General features: G+C 42.4%; 3 protein-coding genes across 17 annotated transcripts; all 3 read right to left on the bottom strand.

The window, feature by feature from the left end:
* Positions 1-4,246: 4,246 nt before the first annotated feature.
* Positions 4,247-5,492, bottom strand: LOC148098180 (trace amine-associated receptor 13c-like). Of its 6 annotated transcripts, none has more exons than XM_087853191.1 (2): positions 5,290-5,492; positions 4,247-5,063 (listed from the first exon to the last, which is right to left on the bottom strand). In XM_087853191.1, the coding sequence occupies exons 1-2, from the start codon at positions 5,490-5,492 to the stop codon at positions 4,247-4,249; spliced, it is 1,020 nt and encodes a 339-aa protein (XP_087709317.1). The 6 variants fall into 6 exon arrangements, with proteins under 6 accessions (XP_087709317.1, XP_087709320.1, XP_087709318.1 ...); XM_087853194.1 differs by having other exon boundaries at positions 4,247-5,045; positions 5,314-5,492; XM_087853192.1 differs by having other exon boundaries at positions 5,320-5,492.
* Positions 5,493-11,276: 5,784 nt separating this feature from the next.
* On the bottom strand, positions 11,277-12,522 carry LOC148098179 (trace amine-associated receptor 13c-like). Of its 6 annotated transcripts, none has more exons than XM_087853135.1 (2): positions 12,320-12,522; positions 11,277-12,093 (listed from the first exon to the last, which is right to left on the bottom strand). In XM_087853135.1, exons 1-2 carry the CDS (start codon positions 12,520-12,522, stop codon positions 11,277-11,279), a joined length of 1,020 nt encoding a protein of 339 aa, XP_087709261.1. The 6 variants fall into 6 exon arrangements, with proteins under 6 accessions (XP_087709261.1, XP_087709264.1, XP_087709262.1 ...); XM_087853138.1 differs by having other exon boundaries at positions 11,277-12,075; positions 12,344-12,522; XM_087853136.1 differs by having other exon boundaries at positions 12,350-12,522.
* Positions 12,523-15,509: 2,987 nt separating this feature from the next.
* LOC148098178 (trace amine-associated receptor 13c-like) lies at positions 15,510-16,756 on the bottom strand. 5 transcript variants are annotated; one of them, XM_087853175.1, is made up of 2 exons: positions 16,554-16,756; positions 15,510-16,326 (listed from the first exon to the last, which is right to left on the bottom strand). In XM_087853175.1, the coding sequence occupies exons 1-2, from the start codon at positions 16,754-16,756 to the stop codon at positions 15,510-15,512; spliced, it is 1,020 nt and encodes a 339-aa protein (XP_087709301.1). The 5 variants fall into 5 exon arrangements, with proteins under 5 accessions (XP_087709301.1, XP_087709302.1, XP_087709303.1 ...); XM_087853176.1 differs by having other exon boundaries at positions 16,584-16,756; XM_087853177.1 differs by having other exon boundaries at positions 16,680-16,756.
* Between the last annotated feature and the right edge of the window lie 3,966 nt (positions 16,757-20,722).

The raw sequence follows: 20,722 nt of genomic DNA, 5'->3' as shown, positions 1-20,722 counted from the left end.
ATGTGGAAGAAGCCGCACCTGATGGAACATACCTCGTATATTCCCACTCACAGCAACAGGGTGCTCCCTAAATCTCAACAGGACACCTATTAAGGATGGACCGAGAGTTGGACCTGGTAGCAGCTGGTCGTTAAGGCAGTCTTGCCTGTATTGGAAGGAACAGTTGAAAACTATCCTGGGCTTATTGTTATGATGCACAATATGATGGGGAATGAACCAGGATTCATCTGTGCGGTTTGCCTCTTCAGGAGTGAGTTTTCTTACATAACCTGCTTGCTCCAGTTTGTGTATTTCGGCATTGTACACAGCCGCTAGATCAGGATCTTTAACCAGGCGCTTCTCTGTGGACCGAAGGAGAGCCATCACTGCTTCATGACCAGCTTGTAGTTTAGGGGAGTCTCTGCGGCGGAGCAGAGGAGTAGCATAACGAGCTATCCCATCTACCTGTAAACGTTCTGTGGTTTTCTGCAGTAACTCCAGTGCCTCTTTGTCTTGTTTAGAGCGAGTTACCTCTTTCTCTGATCGAAAGGGGAGCACATCTAACTGCCACAGCTTCTCAACGTTCTGTCTTAGCGCTTGAGAGGGAGTTGGTAACAGGGATGTGTGCAGACATGAAGCTTCAGTAGGTAGATGTAGAAAGGTAGCCGGTCCCTGGATGGCCCAACCGAGGTTAGTGTTGACAGCAACAGGGCTGCCTAGTGGACCAACTTTGACAGGTGACAGAGGGGTGATGAGCTGGACATTATCTGAGCCTATAAGAAGCATAGGCTGCACATCCTTAAATGCTTGGATAGGAACGTCAGCCAGATGTGGATATCTCTGACGGAGTATGTCCACTGGACAGGATTGTTTTGCCAGATTAAGTTCTTTAGCAGTAAAAACACGTCTGATGTGATGTTTGATTTGGGGAGAGCTGGGTGCGCTTAGTTCGAAAGAAACAGATGCGCCTTGTAACTGTGACACCTCCTGCCTGATGGTTCGTAGTTTGAGGGACTCCTCTGTGACATTTAGTTGCAGGTAATGAACTGCTGCAGATAGAACAATAGTTCGCTCTGATCCATCGTCAAGAATGGCGTAGGTGGACAGAGATCGCCCATTATTGTGGAGGGTAACTGGGACCACTTTAAGCATGACTCTACCTGAATGAGTGACTTGGTCCAAATACACCATGCTGGAGGCTGTACTCAATGTCAGGATACTCTTGTTTGAGCTGGAGGCAGCTTCATGAAGGATCTGCAGGTGTTGTTCTCCACAGGTGGCACAACATTTCTTCAGATTGCAACTGTCAGGCTGGTGACTCCGACCACATCTCCAGCATCTCTTATTGTCACTAATCCACGTAATAATCTGTGTAGTACTCAGCTTGCTGAAGTCAGAACAGGAACTCAAGTAATGTTCTGTACTGCTACAGAAGGGGCAGTAGGGTTTGAATTTCTCTCTTTTCTTCCCTTTCATAGGTTCTTTACTGTCAGTAGGGGCTGAAGTGGTATTAGCCGTCAGTGTTGTAGGCTTGTCAGTGCCATAGTAGACTGATGAGGATGTCTTTAATGGTCGTGATGACTTGTCTCTACGATCTGAGCGGGGTTTATCAGATATGTAGCTTTCTGTAGCCCTTCGTGATATCTGTATGGCCTGTGACTTCCTCTCCAACCACTGTGCAAAGTCAGGGAGAGTATAGGTGTTAGCTGAGTCACTCTGCAAGATGCCCTTTGCAAGACAATATTCGGCAAAACTGTCTTGATAGGAGAAGGGGAGTTTACTCAAAAGCCTGTCCACATGGGAGCCACACTGTAGTTCGCTCTTAGCAGGTCCTTCCATGGAGTTTAGTAGTCCCACCAGACTACTAACTGATAGAGCAAAGTCTTCAAACCCCTGTGCATCTCCTGTAGGAGCTCTCAAAATGTTGTTAATTTCACCTTGGACTAATTGGCGTGGTTGTCCATAGCGCTGCTGTAGAGCCTGCATTGCTTTAGTGAAGGGCATAGGGTCATGCACATATCTCTTTGCAAGCTGAAATGCAGGAGGAAACTTTAGATGATCCAGCAGTACTTGGAATTTGTAATCCTCAGATAGATGTGGGTGTGGTCCCAAAACTCCATCCAGACCTTTCTTCAGTAGCAGAAAATCACTCTCTTTTCCTGTGGTGAAACGGATCAGATTGGGTTTAGGAATGCCATATGAAGAGGAAATAGCCATCTCCATCAAGTTCGGTCTCTGAGAGGAAAGCAGAGATGAGGAGTGTTGTGGGCTGCTCTGAATTACATCATGCTGTGAACTGACAGGTGGTGGTGCAGCTGGAGCAGGATGCTGATAGGTATACTGTGAGCTAACAGCAGGTGGCAGCACTGGTGTAACGTATGGCTGACTGAGAGGTGGGCCTGAAGTCCAAGGCGGATAACCTGGAAAGGGCATGCCGGGTGGCAGCGTGACAGGGTACTGCATAGTGCCAGGGGTACTAAACTGAGCAGCACTGTGTGGCACAGACCTCTGTGGGGTTGATGACGGCCAATTCAGGTCTCTTTGTTGATACCAGGGAGGATGTGGCTGGTCAGTTGCTGTAAATGCAGACCGGGGTACCACTGGTGTTGGCTGAGCAGCTGATGGCATAGAAGAGTGGACGTATAGAGGGGGCTGAGGAATAGGTTGGTTAACAGGGAGAGTAGGAGCTGTTGACTGTAATAGTTGAGGGTTATCAACTTGATGAGCTGTGGAAGGGGAGGTCTGCTGTACAGTATGAAACTGAGGGCCAGGTATTACTGGAGATATGGGAGGGATGTTTTCTAGTCCGCCCATAGGAGGATCTTGTGTAGGATTATTATCCACTGTTAGTAAAGGCATACTATGGCTCCGGACCTGGGTTTGTAACTGTACTTGGGGGGTTCTTTGGCCAAGGTTCAAAGACACTTGTATAGTGCTTTGTATCTCCCTCATCTGCTCCTGTACCTGAATAACACACTGCTCCATCCTCCTTATTCTCTCCATCTCTGGTGAGCTGTCGATGCCAGCTGTTTGGTGTATTGGGGTAGTTGCGTTAGTATTCGGTGGAATTGGGTTAGTCGGCTGGGGGGGATAGGTCCAGATGAAGTCATCCAGATATCTTGGGACCCTATGTGGTCTCCTGTGCCGGGCACCTTGTTGTTCTTCATCATATCGGGATGTCGCCATGTTAGGAAAAGCTGTAATTACTCCGGCTCGAAGGACCACTTGAACTGGACATGTGTGTGCTTAATAAACTGGCGAATTACAGCAGGATTTTCCTATCCTCGGTCAGAAGGCACAGGTGACTTATATGATGAAAGAGAGGGTCCACAGCAATGATAGTTTAGGTCCCTTTAATCTAAACATCTCCAGGAGTGAATTCGTGTGAGTATATGTAAGTGTATGTGTGTGGTTCTGTAAAATAACAGAAATTACAATTAGCAAACAATTAAAGTCAACCAAACTGATCTAAATAATACAGAAAGGGTTGAACAGAAATCTAATTCGAAAATGACTAAACCCCACCTCCTGGTGGACACAAATGGGCTGCTGCACAGGGATAGACTCGATCTTTACTTTGGGCAGCTCAGTTCACAAGGGTAGCGCCATTTTGGTCAAATCAAATATACAGTGACTCGTGGCTACACAAACTGCTGGAAAACTCTATAAAAACATCACACAATGTACATAGGCAAGTATATGATAAGTTACAACCATAGAACAAACAAATATAAGGCACTTACTTATCATTCACGCACACGCACGACACATGTTCAGTACAACAACCCAGCTCCACCAGCGCTATCACAGCGAACCAGCGCAAACACAAAACAAGGGATGGGAGGAATGTACCATCTTAGCAGTGATTAGAGGGGGTCCGTGGAACAGTCTATATACACAAATAACAGGGGTTTTATACAATTATATTTGAATAAAAGACAAACAAAAAAACCCCACTTCCCTTTTATTTCTATGGCACTAATAGTGGCCTCAACAGGAGGATACAGCACCTTCCCTCTTTTTCCCTCTCTTAATTGCAGAATCAGACAAAAATACAGAATTACTTCAAAAATGATTACAGAAACTGTCATTGATCTGGATAAACATAAATATCCTGGATATGTAATAATTTCCAATTTTTAGAATATGCGTAATAAGGTGAACAATACACCTTATTCTCCTTGTTCTCTTAAAGAGACAGAAAGGGTTTTAACAGCTGGTTGTTCAGTTTTTATCATAAACATCTTTTTGGAAAGATCTCTTTCTTCTACAGTATGCTGACCTCACAGGAGCCAGGCTGCAGTATCTGTAGAGTGACAACTAATTTCACAGCTTTTCTAAACCAGGGGTAGAACATAGCGTAAATCAAAGGGTTTAGACAGGAGTTAAAATAATACAGATAGATCACAATGGATGCAGATGAGCTGTTGAACAACTCGTTTCCTAAAAGTGAAACAATGTAATATGGGCAGAAACCTAATAGAAACACAAGAACAAGAACACCCAGTGTCCTGGCTGCTTTTATCTCTGATTTCTTTGCTGTTAGAGTCACTGAGAGCTGCAGTGTGACAGCTGTAACATGAGAGCGCATGGCACGGGCCTGAGACACAGCCACCACAAATACTCTCATATACAGAAATACGATGACAGTAACTGGAGCAATAAAAGTTAAAACAATGTCAGTGGTTCCTACAATGTAGTCTATGACAATTATACATTCTCCATAACAGGAAGTATGTCGTTCTCGTTGAAGCAGGTCGTTCTTTATAAATAGTATGTTGTAAAAAACAGAGCAGAGCCAACACAGACAGATGCAGAGTTTCACTCTTCTCTCTGTGATTCTGGTGGGGTAATGCAGAGGGTCACAAATAGCCACATAGCGGTCGACTGATATCAGCACCATAATGCCCACTGAGGCAGAGGTAATGATGTAGGATGCATAAATATACATTGAACATGTAAGCTGACCAAGAAACCAACAAGATGTGTGTCGTAGGATTTTTGCCGGCATCATCAACAGACCAATGAGAAAGTCTGAGACAGCCAGAGAGAGGAGGAGGATGTTAGTGGGTGTGTGGAGCTGTCTGAAAGAAGAGAGAGAAATATCAACAAGTCATTATTTCTATACTAAAACAATCTAAACAAACAAAATTATTACAGCTGTCCTATCCGAAAGTGTAGACAGTTGAAAGGGTAGAAGATAGAATATATAGATTTGCACATTATTGTCCGATAATAGTCTACCCATAAGATATAAATTAACTTAAATTTAGTCGTAATTAGTAGTAGAGTTGTAGTAGTAGTAGCCACAGCAGAAGTTTAAAAAAAGTAAATCTCTGCCTGAAGTGGGAGACTGAGACAATGACGAGAAGGTTGAGAGCCACTGTTAGCAGAGAGACTGAAAACACCACAACGTAAGGGAGCAAAACTTGAGACAGAGATGTTTTAGGCTTCTTGCAGGAGGTGTTGAAGAGTTGTGGAAAGCAGAGCTCTGCTTCGTCCTGGGTCTCCATCTTCACACACCTGCAGAGAGCTGCAGCTCTGGTCGGTGTTGTGACCAGAATTAGTAATATAACTGATCCCCACACTTTCTCTCAACTCCTCCCCCCTTCCCTTCGTCTTGGCCAATAGCTTCACTATTTTCTTCCTGTAGTCCTGCCTCTCTCTTTTCTACCCTCCTTTCAGGTAAGTTGTACTTGTGTTTCTTTTATTGTGTCCTAACCTCTCTCTTTACCCATTCTAGGCCTCTAGAATTGAGGCCATAAAGTACTAAGCACTATTTGACAACCAGTGTTTGGGTCATTACAAGAAATGTAATTTATCCCATATACTTTTAAATGTAATAACACTATAAAAGTTTGGTGACTTTGTTCCAAAGCATGGTGTTAGATTTGATTGTTTTTTCTTGTTCTCCTACAGATTTCAATTTACGATTGGCACTTAATAATTTATTAACATATATCCATATATTATAATAGCACATGTCTCTGTAATGAGACAGCTTAAAAATGGAAACATTTCTTATAGAGGGATGAATCCAAACTTGAACATTTTTGGTTTGGAATGTTTACAGAATAGCCCCTTTTCCAGGTCAACTCGGCGCGGTTCGCCACAGTTTTCAGGGTTTTCCATTAGGTCATAGTACCTGCTCGTTCGGGGTTCCAAGCGATTCAAGCAGGTACTAAAATGTGATGTCGTCAGACTGCATGCCACCGATTGGCTGGTAAGTAGCGTCACTCAGTCATGAGTGTGTCTTATTCGCAAAAATTAAAAACGCCATTTTTGAAACCTGGCATTATGACTACAATAAAACAACTCTGTCGTACCTGAATCTAAAGAAAAGCCACACACTGAGCATCAGGCATATTCTTGCCTCGATGTCCACCTTTTTTTGTAGCATTTGTGTTGCATATTAATTATGTCACAGGGCGCTCGGACCCGCTGCTATTATAATAACCACGCAGGTTAGGTTGTACCGGATTTTAATGTAAAACCAGTCAATCCGAGGTAAGTACTAATGGAAAAAGGGGCTTATGTATGGAAGAGGTCAGGAGGGAGGTACAACAGTACAACTTTAGAAACATTTTGACAACATGGTGGATGTGCCGTGGTGTCATGGTTTTGTACTGCGTTGCAAAAAGTGGTGCTGGTGCTTTCATACCCTCCGCAACATTTGAACCATTACATTGTTACAACAGACAAAATCAGGCAAAACTATCAAAGCTATAGCGTTGACAGTTATTTTCTGTTGTTTTAACATAAAAAAGATACAATTATCCATTACTCGTTTCTTTTTTTGTAAGAAATATGACCGAAAACACAATTAGCTAGCAGCTAATTCCTGCTGCCACAGTTGTATTCTGTTTCTGACGATATTTCAGGCAGTATGTGAAGAACACATTTGAACAGACAATGATATGTACACCCTCACCCTCACCTTTACTACAGAGCCCTCTCCCCACTCTCCTACCTCCCTCGCTTCCCCCCTTCCTGACACTATGATGACACACCCCTCCTCCAATCCCTCTCTCAACAGCAAGACATCTTTCCCCCCCCCTCCTCCCAATCATCTCCCAGTGTCACAGTGGATCAGGTCAGGAGACAACTGAGGAAGCTTCGCCCCAGAAAGGCAGCAGGTCCACACAAGCTGTGTCCTAGGATGCTAAAGGCGTGTGCTGCTGAACTTGGGGAGCCGCTACAACGAGTCTTCAATCACAGTCTGCGACTGGGGAGAGTGCCCGCCCTCTGGAAGACATCCTGCATCGTCCCGGTCCCCAAAAGGAACCGGCCCAATGAGCTGAATGACCTCCGACCGGTGGCACTGACGTCACATCTTATGAAGACTCTAGAGCGGCTCTTCCTCAACCTCCTCCGACCACAGGTACAACATGCCCAGGACCCACTATAGTTCGCATACAAGGCGGATGTCGGAGTGGAGGATGCCATCCTGTACCTCCTGCATAGAGCCCACTCACACCTGGATGGGGGAAAAGGCACGGTCAGGATCCTGTTTCTTGACTTTTCCAGTGCCTTTAATACCATCCGGCCTTATCTGCTTCAGGAGAAACTGAACAGGATGGAGGTGGACCCCTGCCTGGTCGCTTGGATCTCCGACTACCTCACTGACAGACCACAGTACGTCAGGCTGAAGGACATCACGTCTGACACTGTGGTCAGCAGCACTGGAGCACCCCAGGGAACTGTGCTGTCCCCTCTTCTCTTCACCCTGTACACCTCTGACTTCTGCTACAACTCAGAATTATGCCATATTCAGAAGTTTGCAGACGACATCATGGGGTGTATCTGGGATAATAGGGAAGAGAAGTACAGAAGTCTGGTGAGGAACTTTGTCGCATGGAGTCACACAAACCACCTGCAACTCAACACCTCAAAGACCAAGGAACTGGTTGTGGACTTTGGGAGGTCCAGAGAAGGTCCACTGCTGGTTCAGATAGAGGGGGAGGAGGTGGAGGTGGTCAACAAACTGGACTGGTCATGCAACACAGAGCACCTGTATAAAAAAGGCCAATGCCGACTGTACTTCCTCAGGAGGCTGAGGTCTTTCAACATCTGCAGGAAGCTCCTGAGGATGTTTTACCAGTCGGTGGTTGCTGGAGTACTTTTCTATGCTGTGGTGTGCTGGGGGAGCAGCACAGCAAAGAAGGACTCATCCAGGCTGGAGAAACTGATCAGGAAGGCTGTCTCTGTGGTCGGCATGAAGCTGGACACTCTGGTGACAGTGGCAGAGAAAAGGACACTAAAGAAACTGCTGGACATTATGAACAATGCTGGGCATCCTCTGCACACGGCCATAAGCAACCAGAGGAGTCTGTTCAGTGACAGGTTGCTTCTCCCAAAGACAAGAACCAGCAGACTTAAAAACTCCTTTGTCCCACAGGCCATCAGACTGTTTAACTCCTCTCTGGAGGGGAGAGGGAGGGGAAACAGGAGGAAAAAGGAGGGGGGAACAACTAAGCTGTAGTGCCTCTTCACTTCACTGTGCAATACTTTTGTTAATAGTCAACGGTGCAATAGACTCCATACTCAAAATGTGCAATTTCACTTGTATTTTTATTTTTATTCCTATTTATTCTATTTATCCCCTTTGTATATTTTATTTATATATGTCTCTGTATTTATATATGTGTATATATATATATTAGGGGTGCAACGATACACAAAATTCACGGTTCGGTTCGGTTCGATACTTTGGTGTCACGGTTCGATATTTTTTCGATACAAAAAAAAATGTTCATGCCTTTTTAATTTGTCATTTATTAAATTTTCACGGCACATTCTGCACCACATCTCTGTGCGTTCATCATTTGTTTGAAGCCAGCTCACCTCCTGCAACCACTTTTCCGAGAATACGCGCTTCTTTTGTGGTTCGGACTCCTTCTGACATTTCTTTGGAGGTGGAGGAACACCAAAGTAATTGCTTAAAGGAGCTTCTTCGACATCTTTAAGAGTTCTAAACAAATGTCTGTCTTCCTCCAGAAAATCTTATGTACGCAAACACGCGTTGCAACTTCTTATCTTGTGCGCGTTTTTTATTTTGACAGCGAATGCGCACCTGCGGACCACTTATGTGCAGCCCTGGTTATTTAGCCCGTCATTTTGCAGCCACAGAAATTCTTTTGTCCATGAAACCATAAAGCTGCACTTTCTTTTTGCCTTATAGTTTGATTTGTCATAACTTTTCCGTTTTGTGGTAAGCTTTTCTTTGGCTGTCACTTCTTCACCCTGACCTGTCTTATTTGGCTCAGCAGAACTAAAATATATATCCTGCTGCTTTTACACAGGCACTCACATAACGCTCAGCGATTCTCTGCGCGATCAACCTCTCACATGTTTAAGCTGCGGGAGATTTCACTTGTCATGTTTGCATAGTAAGCTAACGATTGATAAGATGATGTCAGAGGAATTGGTGCGCAAATTATCATCACTCACCAATCAGTACTGTCGCTCTCTATACACAGTTCGCGCGGTTGCAAAGTGAAAGCAAAAAACAAGCGCAAATTCAAACGCGATTTCAATATGTCACATTTGACAGTGGCTCACCGATGCCAATGACATAATTACCCAGCTACATTTCCGAAAGAATGCAAAAGCATTGACATATATTCTTCCTTCCTACGATAGGCCGACGGGCAGGGCAGAGATAGATTTTGGTAGCCCGACTGGAAAAATCGCTAGCCCCGGGACGTCGGACTAGCGATTTTGCGAGCCCTGTATCTGATTGAGGAATCACTCATCTTTGGAAAAGAGAGTTTATTACAGAGAAATGTCTCTTTCCAAAATAAAAGCTATACTATACGCTTCTTCTGGGCTATATTCTCAGCAGCATATTAAACATATCAGGTCCCCATAAGGAGAATCATGTGCTAACGGCTGTCTAAATGACTCGGGTAAAGTTTGTAGCATGCGTGCTTTTTTTTTTGTCTGCTTCCACTTGTCTTTGCACTAGGATGATGTCGGAGTAAATGTGCAGTCATATTCGTTGTGTTCCCACTAGTGCTGTCAGCATTAATCTCGTTGAAATGACGTTAACGCCACAACACGGCAAATCTCCGTTAACGAGCTACCGCGGATCGCCCCGTGCGTGGGGCTGGACGGCCAACACGTTAACGAGCTAACTGCGCTAAAACACTAGTTCCCACCAATGTAATTGAGCATTGCTGACATATCCAACATACTGTTTTACTTTTGTCCATGACACGCTTACCTTCAGGGTCATACGTCACATGAAGACCAAAATAGTTCCAAACGCCAGATCTGAATGAGGGTGGGGGAGGTTCAATTTGCCATGTTGCAAGGAGAGCTTAACTTCTGTCTTGCTAGCTTGTCCTGCGGTCAGTGAATCTGCGTTCGACTACTCCGCCTAGGCTGCACTGTCGAGCGCAGATCCACTGAGCGCTCAACACTGACAGCATCGTCAGAAGGAAAGTTGATAAAATAAATTAAAAATTTTGTATTGTTCGATACATATGCGTACTGAACCGAAAGCACTGTATCGAACGGTTCAATATCGATACGAGTATCGTTGCACCCCTAATATATATAATATTCTGTAACTCTGTAACTCCTGTCAGTGCTGTGCTTTTTTGGAAACCGAATTTCCCAAAGGAACCCACCCGAGGGATTAATAAAGTTTTATCTTATCTCTTATCTTAAATGGTATCATTGTCTGTTCAAAGGTGAAGAACACCTTTGAACAATGATCTTTTACAAAATGAAAAAAAGACATGAACCATGAAACAGTTTCTGAATATTGTGACCAATTAATGATTATATTTGAATAAAAAACAAACAAACGAAAAAAAACACTTCCCTTTTATTTCTATGGCATCAATAATATGGTAAATGGCCTGCATTTGTATAGCGCTTTTCCAGTCATTAAGGACCCCAGAGTGCTTCACATTACATTCAGTCATTCACCCATTCACACACACATATTCACACACTGGCGATGGCAGCTACATTGTAGCCACAGCTGCCCTGGGGCGCACTAATAGTGGCCTCAACAGGAGAATACAGCACCTTCCCTCTGTTTCCCTCTCTTAATTGCAGAATCAGACAAAAATACAGAATTACTTCAAAAATGATTACAGAAACTGTCATTGATCTGGATAAACATAAATATCCTGGATATGTAATAATTTCCAATTTTTAGAATATGCCTAATAAGGTGAACAATACACCTTATTCTACTTGTTCTCTTAAAGAGACAGAAAGGGTTTTAACAACTGGTTGTTCAGTTTTTATCATAAACATCTTTTTGGAAAGATCTCTTTCTTCTACAGTATGCTGACCTCACAGGAGCCAGGCTGCAGTATCTGTAGAGTGACAACTAATTTCACAGCTTTTCTAAACCAGGGGTAGAACATAGCGTAAATCAAAGGATTTAGACAGGAGTTAAAATAATACAGATAGATCACAATGGATGCAGATGAGCTTTTGAACAACTCGTTTCCTAAAAGTGAAAGAATGTAATATGGGCAGAAACCTAATAGAAACACAAGAACAAGAACACCCAGAGTCCTGGCTGCTTTTATCTCTGATTTCTTTGCTGTTAGAGTCACTGAGAGCTGCAGTGTGACAGCTGTAACATGAGAGCGCATGGCATGGGCCTGAGACACAGCCACCACAAATACTCTCATATACAGAAATACGATGACAGTAAGTGGAATAATAAAAGTTAAAACAATGTCAGTGGTTCCTACAATGTAGTCTATGACAAATACACATTCTCCATAACAGGAAGTATGTCGTTCTCGTTGAAGCAGGTCGTTCTTTATAAATAGTATGTTGTAAAAAACAGAGCAGAGCCAACACAGACAGACGCAGAGTTTCACTCTTCTCTCTGTGATTCTGGTGGGGTAATGCAGAGGGTCACAAATAGCCACATAGCGGTCGACTGATATCAGAACCATAATGCCCACTGAGGCAGAGGTAATGATGTAGGATGCATAATTATACAGTGAACATGTGAGCTGACCAAGAAACCAACAAGATGTGTCTCGTAGGATATTTGCCGGCATCATCAGCAGACCAATGAGAAAGTCTGAGACAGCCAGAGAGAGGAGGAGGATGTTAGTGGGTGTGTGGAGCTGCCTGAAAGAAGAGAGAGAAACATCAACAAGTCATTATTTCTATACTAAAACAATCTAAACAAACAAAATTATTACAGCTGTCCTATCCGAAAGTGTAGAAAGTTGAAAGGGTAGAAGATAGAATCTATAGATTTGCACATTATTGTCCGATAATAGTTTACCCATAAGATATAAATTAACTTAAATTTAGTCGTAATTAGTAGTAGAGTTGTAGTAGTAGTAGCCACAGCAGAAGTTTAAAAAAAGTAAATCTCTGCCTGAAGTGGGAGACTGAGACAATGACGAGAAGGTTGAGAGCCACAGTTAGCAGAGAGACTGAAAACACCACAACGTAAAGGAGCAAAACTTGAGACAGAGATGTTTTAGGCTTCTTGCAGGAGGTGTTGAAGAGTTGTGGAAAGCAGAGCTCTGCTTCGTCCTGGGTCTCCATCTTCACACACCTGCAGAGAGCTGCAGCCCTTGTCGGTGTTGTGGCCAGAATTAGTAATATAACTGATCCCCACACTTTCTCTCATCTCCTCCCCCCTTCCCTTCGTCTTGGCCAATAGCTTCACTATTTTCTTCCTGTAGTCCTGCCTCTCTCTTTTCTACCCTCCTTTCAGGACTTGTGTTTCTTTTATTGTGTCCTAACCTCTCTCTTTACCCGTTCTAGGCCTCTAGAATTGAGGCCATACAGTACTAAGCACTATTTGACAACCAGTGTTTGGGTCATTACAAGAAATGTAATTTATCCTATATACTTTTAAATGTTTTAAAAGTAATGGTGTATGGTACTTAATTTCTAGCTGGAGAAAGTAATTTGGTACAGCTACCACTTGTTACATTACATTCTCATTATTCGAATTATTAATGAACTGAAATGCGCCGTCAAATAATTACCAATAACAAAATAAATCTATACGCTAAAGACCCATACACCAACACAAATTCTTCAACGTGATTTGCCCCTGTGATTCTACTTTTAAAAACGTGAACAAGTAGAAATGGCAGTTACAACCCTGACTGCTCATCACTGCTTCTGTTACATGATGAAGATCAATCCATTCAGCTTTAACAGTACTCTGGGGTCTTTGCTAGCTTTGTGTTAGCATGCTGTCTGTCCAAAAACTTGCAAAGAGCCAAAGTTCTGTTGGCAGTATAATCTGGTTTCAGCCTTGGATGCACTTTCCAATTTCCTATCACTCTCTCCTCCTTTAGTCCAATAAAATTAAAAGTAATGTCCATATCTCCACTTGTCAAAGGCTGAAGATCACTCCGCCATTTTCCTTCTTCAGCCAAATAAAATAAAATCAGATAATGGCAGCAGAGGAAGAAAAAAGATCATCTTTGTTTGTTTTTATCTTTCTATCCACCCGACATGCAGAAAACTGAAGAACCTTTATAACGTGCCTAATGAAATAACTGTGACTGTAATGTAACTACTGAATTTAGTACAGCGACGTGTTAAATCACAGTGTAGCGTTTGACCCGATAAACATACGCTGGGGCGATTATTTTGACAGCAAAACTTTTTATTTAGAGATGTGGGTTTATTCACAGCCACTCCCGCTCTCTGCAGATGTCACGTCCGCTCTCCCTCCGACTGTCACTGTCAACATAAAAAGACACACAATCAATGTCGGAACCCAGCACACCTGTCGACCCCGCCCCTGCGCCGCCCCGGGAGCTCACTGTGTCACCCCTCCTCTGCAGCTGGCCAGAGACCACACCCACGCCACACACAGCAATACTGAAAAATTAAATGTTATTACCATAACATGTTACTTTGTAATGTTACTTTGTAATGTTACTTTGTAACGTTTTACTCAACACTGTTCACAGCAGCACTTACCCTTATGGTGTTTTTATGTAGGGTAAAGCTCTTATAATGTGTGTAGAAAAACCATACCAGAAAAACCTTTAAAACAAAACTAAAGACAACAACAAACACTATAAAAGTTTGGTGACTTTGTTCCAAAGCATGGTGTTAGATTTGATTGTTTTTTTCTTGTTCTCCTACAGATTTCAATTTATGATTGGCACTTAATAGCAACATTTATTAACATATATCCATATATTATAATAGCACATGTCTCTGTAATGAGACAGCTTAAAAATGGAAACATTTCTTATTGAGGGATGATTCCAAACTTGAACATTTTTGGTTTGGAATGTTTACAGAATAGCCCCTTTTCCAGGTCAACTCGGCGCGGTTCGCCATAGTTTTCAGGGTTTTCCATTACCTCATAGTACCTGCTCGCTCGGGGTTCCAAGCGATTCGAGCAGGTACTAAAATGTGATGTCGTCAGACTGCATGCCACCGATTGGCTGGTAAGTAGCGTCACTCAGTGAGTCATGAGTGTGTCTTATTTGCAAAAATTAAAAACGCCATTTTTGAAACCTGGCAACATGACTACAAAAAAACAACGCTGTGGTCCTTGAATCTAAAGAAAAGCCACACACTGAGCAGCAGGCATATTCTTGCCTCGATGTCCACCTTTTTTTGTAGCGTTTGTGTTGCATATTAATTATGTCACTTGGCTCTTGGACGCGCTGCTATTATAATAACCACGCAGGTTAGGTTGTACTGGATTTTAATGTAAAACCAGTCAATCTGAGGCGATCAGTGGTTAGTCAATCCGAGGTAAGTACTAATGGAAAAAGGGGCTTATGTATGGAAGAGGTCAGGAGGGAGGTACAACAGTACAACTTTAGAAACATTTTGACAACATGGTGGATGTGCCATGGTGTCATGGTTTTGTACTGCGTTGCAAAAAGTGGTGCTGGTGCTTTCATACCCTCCACAACATTTGAACCATTACATTGTTACAATAGACAAAATCAGGCAAAACTATCAAAGCTATAGTGTTTACAGTTATTGTCTGTTGTTTTAACATAAAAAAGATACAATTTTCCATTACTCGTTTCTTTTTTTGTAAGAAATATGACCGAAAACACAATTAGCTAGCAGCTAATTCCTGCTGCCACAGTTGTATTCTGTTTCTGACGATATTTCAGGCAGTATGTGAAGAACACATTTGAACAGACAATGATATCATTTACAAAATGAATATTGTGACCAATTAATGATTATATTTGAATAAAAAACAAACAAAAAACCCCCACTTCCCTTTTATTTCTATGGCATTAATAATAGTGGCCTCAACAGGAGAATACAGCACCTTCCCTCTGTTTCCCTCTCTTAATTGCAGAATCAGACAAAAATACAGAATTACTTCAAAAATGATTACAGAAACTGTCATTGATCTGGATAAACATAAATATCCTGGATATGTAATAATTTCCAATTTTTAGAATATGCCTAGAAGGTGAACAATACACCTTATTCTCCTTGTTCTCTTAAAGAGACAGTAAGGGTTTTAACAGCTGGTTGTTCAGTTTTAATCATAAACATCTTTTTGGAAAGATCTCTTTCTTCTACAGTATGCTGACCTCACAGGAGCCAGGCTGCAGTATCTGTAGAGTGACAACGAATTTCACAGCTTTTCTAAACCAGGGGTAGAACATAGCGTAAATCAAAGGATTTAGACAGGAGTTAAAATAATACAGATAGATCACAATGGATGCAGATGAGCTGTTGAACAACTCGTTTCCTAAAAGTGAAACAATGTAATATGGGCAGAAACCTAATAGAAACACAAGAACAAGAACACCCAGTGTCCTGGCTGCTTTTATCTCTGATTTCTTTGCTGTTAGAGTCACTGAGAGCTGCAGTGTGACAGCTGTAACATGAGAGCGCATGGCACGGGCCTGAGACACAGCCACCACAAATACTCTCATATACAGAACAACGATGACAGTAACTGGAGCAAAAAAGGTTAAAACAATGTCAGTGGTTCCTACAATGTAGTCTATGACAAATACACATTTTCCATAACAGGAAGTATGTCGTTCTCCTTGAAGCAGGTCGTTCTTTATAAATAGTATGTTGTAAAAAACAGAGCAGAGCCAACACAGACAGACGCAGAGTTTCACTCTTCTCTCTGTGATTCTGGTGGGGTAATGCAGAGGGTCACAAATAGCCACATAGCGGTCGACTGATATCAGCACCATAATGCCCACTGAGGCAGAGGTAATGATGTAGGATGCATAAATAAACACTAAACATGTAAGCTGACCAAGAAACCAACAAGCTGTGTCTCGTAGGATTTTTTCCGGCATTATCAACAGACCAATGAGAAAGTCTGAGACAGCCAGAGAGAGGAGGAGGATGTTAGTGGGTGTGTGGAGCTGTCTGAAAGAAGAGAGAGAAACATCAACAAGTCATTATTTCTATACTAAAACAATCTAAACAAACAAAATTATTACAGCTGTCCTATCCGAAAGTGTAGAAAGTTGAAAGGGTAGAAGATAGAATCTATAGATTTGCACATTATTGTCCGATAATAGTTTACCCATAAGATATAAATTAACTTAAATTTAGTCGTAATTAGTAGTAAGTTGTAGTAGTAGTAAAGCCACAGCAGAAGTTTAAAAAAAGTAAATCTCTGCCTGAAGTGGGAGACTGAGACAATGACGAGAAGGTTGAGAGCCACAGTTAGCAGAGAGACTGAAAACACCACAACGTAAGGGAGCAAAACTTGAGACAGAGATGTTTTAGGCTTCTTGCAGGAGGTGTTGAAGAGTTGTGGAAAGCAGAGCTCTTCTTCGTCCTGGGTCTCCATCTTCACACACCTGCAGAGAGCTGCAGCTCTGGTCGGTGTTGTGACCAGAATTAGTAATATAACTGATCCCCACACTTTCTCTCATCTCCTCCCCCCTTCCCTTCGTCTTGGCCAATAGCTTCACTATTTTCTTCCTGTAGTCCTGCCTCTCTCTTTTCTACCCTCCTTTCAGGTAAGTTGTACTTGTGTTTCTTTTATTGTGTCCTAACCTCTCTCTTTCTCCGTTCTAGGCCTCTAGAATTGAGGCCATACAGTACTAAGCACTATTTGACAACCAGTGTTTGGGTCATTACAAGAAATGTAATTTATCCCATATACTTTTAAATGTTTTAAAAGTAATGGTGTATGGTACTTAATTTCTAGCTGGAGAAAGTAATTTGGTACAGCTACCACTTGTTACATTACATTCTAATTATTCGAATTATTAATGAACTGAAATGCGCCGTCAAATAATTACCAATAACAAAATAAATCTATACGCTAAAGACCCATACACCAACACAAATCCTTTAAAGTGATTTGCCCCTGTGATTCTACTTTTAAAAACGTGAACAGGTAGAAATGGCAGTTACAACCCTGACTGCTCATCACTGCTTCTGTTACATGATGAAGATCAATCCATTCAGCTTTAACAGTACTCTGGGGTCTTTGCTAGCTTTGTGTTAGCATGCTGTCTGTCCAAAAACCTGCAAAGAGCCAAAGTTCTGTTGGCAGTATAATCTGGTTTCAGCCTTGGATGCACTTTCCAATTTCCTATCACTCTCTCCTCCTTTAGTCCAATAAAATTAAAAGTAATGTCCATATCTCCACTTGTCAAAGGCTGAAGATCACTCCGCCATTTTCCTTCTTCAGCCACATAAAATAAAATCAGATAATGGCAGCAGAGGAAGAAAAAAGATCATCTTTGTTTGTTTCTATCTTTCTATCCACCCGACATGCAGATAACTGAAGAACCTTTATAACGCGACTAATGAAATAACTGTGACTGTAATGTAACTACTGAATTTAGTACAGCGACGTGTTAAATCACAGCAATACTTAAAAATAAAATGTTATTACCATAACATGTTACTTTGTAATGTTACTTTGTAACGTTTTACTCAACACTGTTCACAGCAGCACTTACCCTTATGGTGTTTTTATGTAAGGTAAAGCTCTTATAATGTGTGTAGAAAAACCATACCAGAAAAACCATTAAAACAAAACTAAAGACAACAACAAACACTATCAAAGTTTGGTGACTTTGTTCCAAAGCATGGTGTTAGATTTGATTGTTTTTTCTTGTTCTCCTACAGATTTCAATTTACGATTGACACTTAATAATTTATTAACATATATCCATATATTATAATAGCACATGTCTCTGAAATGAGACAGCTTAAAAATGGAAACATTTCTTATGGAGGGATGAATCCAAGCTTGAACATTTTTGGTTTGGAATGTTTACAGAATAGCCCCTTTTCCAGGTCAATTCGGCGCGGTTCGCCATAGTTTTCAGGGTTTTCCATTAGGTCATAGTACCTGCTCGCTCGGGGTTCCAAGCGATTCAAGCAGGTACTAAAATGTGATGTTGTCAGACTGCATGCCACCGATTGGCTGGTAAGTAGCGTCACTCAGTGAGTCATGAGTGTGTCTTATTCGCAAAAATTAAAAACACCATTTTTGAAACCTGGCAAAAAACAACACTGTGGTCCGTGAATCTAAAGAAAAGCCACACACTGAGCAGCAGGCATATTCTTGCCTCGATGTCCACCTTTTTTTGTAGCGTTTGTGTTGCATATTAATTATGTCACTTGGCTCTTGGACGCGCTGCTATTATAATAACCACGCAGGTTAGGTTGTACTGGATTTTAATGTAAAACCAGTCAATCTGAGGCGATCAGTGGTTAGTCAATCCGAGGTAAGTACTAATGGAAAAAGGGGCTTATGTATGGAAGAGGTCAGGAGGGAGGTACAACAGTACAACTTTAGAAACATTTTGACAACATGGTGGATGTGCCATGGTGTCATGGTTTTGTACTGCGTTGCAAAAAGTGGTGCTGGTGCTTTCATACCCTCCACAACATTTGAACCATTACATTGTTGCGATAGACAAAAACAGGCAAATCTATGAAAGCTATAGTGTTTACAGTTATTTTCTGTTGTTTTAACATAAAAAAGATAGAATTATCCATTACTCGTTTCTTTTTTTGTAAGAAATATGACCGAAAACACAATTAGCTAGCAGCTAATTCCTGCTGCCACAGTTGTATTCTGTTTCTGACGATATTTCAGGCAGTATGTGAAGAACACATTTGAACAATGATCTTTTACAAAATGAAAAAAAAGACATGAACCATGAAACAGTTTCTGAATATTGTGACCAATTAATTATTATATTTGAATAAAAAACAAACAAACGAAAAAAAACACTTCCCTTTTATTTCTATGGCATCAATAATATGGTAAATGGCCTGCATTTGTATAGCGCTTTTCCAGTCCCTGAGGACCCCAAAGCGCTTCACACTACATTCAGTCATTCACCCATTCACACACACATTCACACACTGGCGATGGCAAGCTACATTGTAGCCACAGCTGCCCTGGGGCGCACTAATAGTGGCCTCAACAGGAGAATACAGCACCTTCCCTCTGTTTCCCTTTCTTGCAGAATCAGACAAAAATACAGAATTACTTCAAAAATGATTACAGAAACTGTCATTGATCTGGATAAACATAAATATCCTGGATATGTAATAATTTCCAATTTTTAGAATATGCCTAGAATATGCCTAGAATATGCCTAGAATATGCCTGTCAGGTGACAAGATGGCGCCAGTATGTTCGGCTTGCCGTCACCCCACCTGTTTTCTGGTTTTCTGTTTGCTGTTCATTGCCTTAACTGTGGAAATTAACTCGCTCCGGACTTATGACCGAAAAACTCTTTTTATCATCCGGGACTCAGCAGTGACAGCACCTTTGTCCTTTGTTTTTGATGGGCAAACAAGCAGTGCGCCTCCACCGCTCCATGGCATTCCGCCTTCCCTACGTCGCACCTGGTTCCTCCCTCCCAAGCTACACCGGAGAAAACGCTGGAGAAGACGCTGGAGAAGACACTGGAGAAGACGAGGGAAGCGAAGTGGTCTCCTGGCTCGTACAAAGGCATTCCTGTCACTTTCTTGCCTGGCTGATCCTCTCCTTGTACAAATGGGTTTCTGCTACTCTGCCACTGTGAGAGGCTCACTCCAACCCAGAGGACCCTGGGTGCGCACTGTCTCTCCAACTCCGCCTGGTGCTGCTCCTGTCTCACCGGTGGGCCCGCTTCTCGGCCCACGCCTCCTTCAGTCGTCTGGTTCGCTCCTCGCCATGCCGGCGGTGGCGTTCTCCTCAGGTGAGCGACTCTCTTCCACCTCCGGCCCGCGCCTGATGCCTGCTCCTCTCCTGCGTGACTCTCCAAGTACGTCGCTGGTAGCTCCTGTTCCGGGTGCTGGGTCATCGCTCCTCTCCAGCCACGGATCCGCAGACTTGGTACCATTATTTCAAACCTCCGCCCACTCAGCCGCACATCAACCCCGATGACAGCTACTGATCTCACCTTATCTATGGCTTTGATCAACATTCGATCCCTCTCCAATAAGACGTTTCTGCTCAAGGATTTCTTCTCTTCTCATGAACTGGATTTTATGTTCCTGACTGAGACCTGGCTACATGCTGGTGAGACTGTGGCTTTCTCTGAGCTTCTTCCTCCAGGCTGTTGTTTTTTCAACTCTCCCAGGTCTTCTGGTAAAGGTGGAGGCCTTGCCTGTGTTTTTAAATCAGTTTATGACTGTCATCAGATTTCATCTTTCTCCTTTTCCAGCTTTGAACTGCAGCTTTTTAAACTGAACTCATCTACTCCATTACTGTGTGCAGTAGTGTACCGTCCTCCCAAATCCAACAAGGATTTTATCAGTGAGTTTGGGGAATTGTTATCAGGACTTTCAGTAG

Source organism: Neolamprologus brichardi, chromosome 16 (assembly GCF_056152115.1).
Source record: "Neolamprologus brichardi isolate AB-2024 chromosome 16, ASM5615211v1, whole genome shotgun sequence".
Lineage (NCBI taxonomy): Eukaryota > Metazoa > Chordata > Actinopteri > Cichliformes > Cichlidae > Neolamprologus > Neolamprologus brichardi.
Note: the sequence above shows the minus strand (reverse complement) of the source record. Positions and strands in the feature narration are given on the sequence as shown.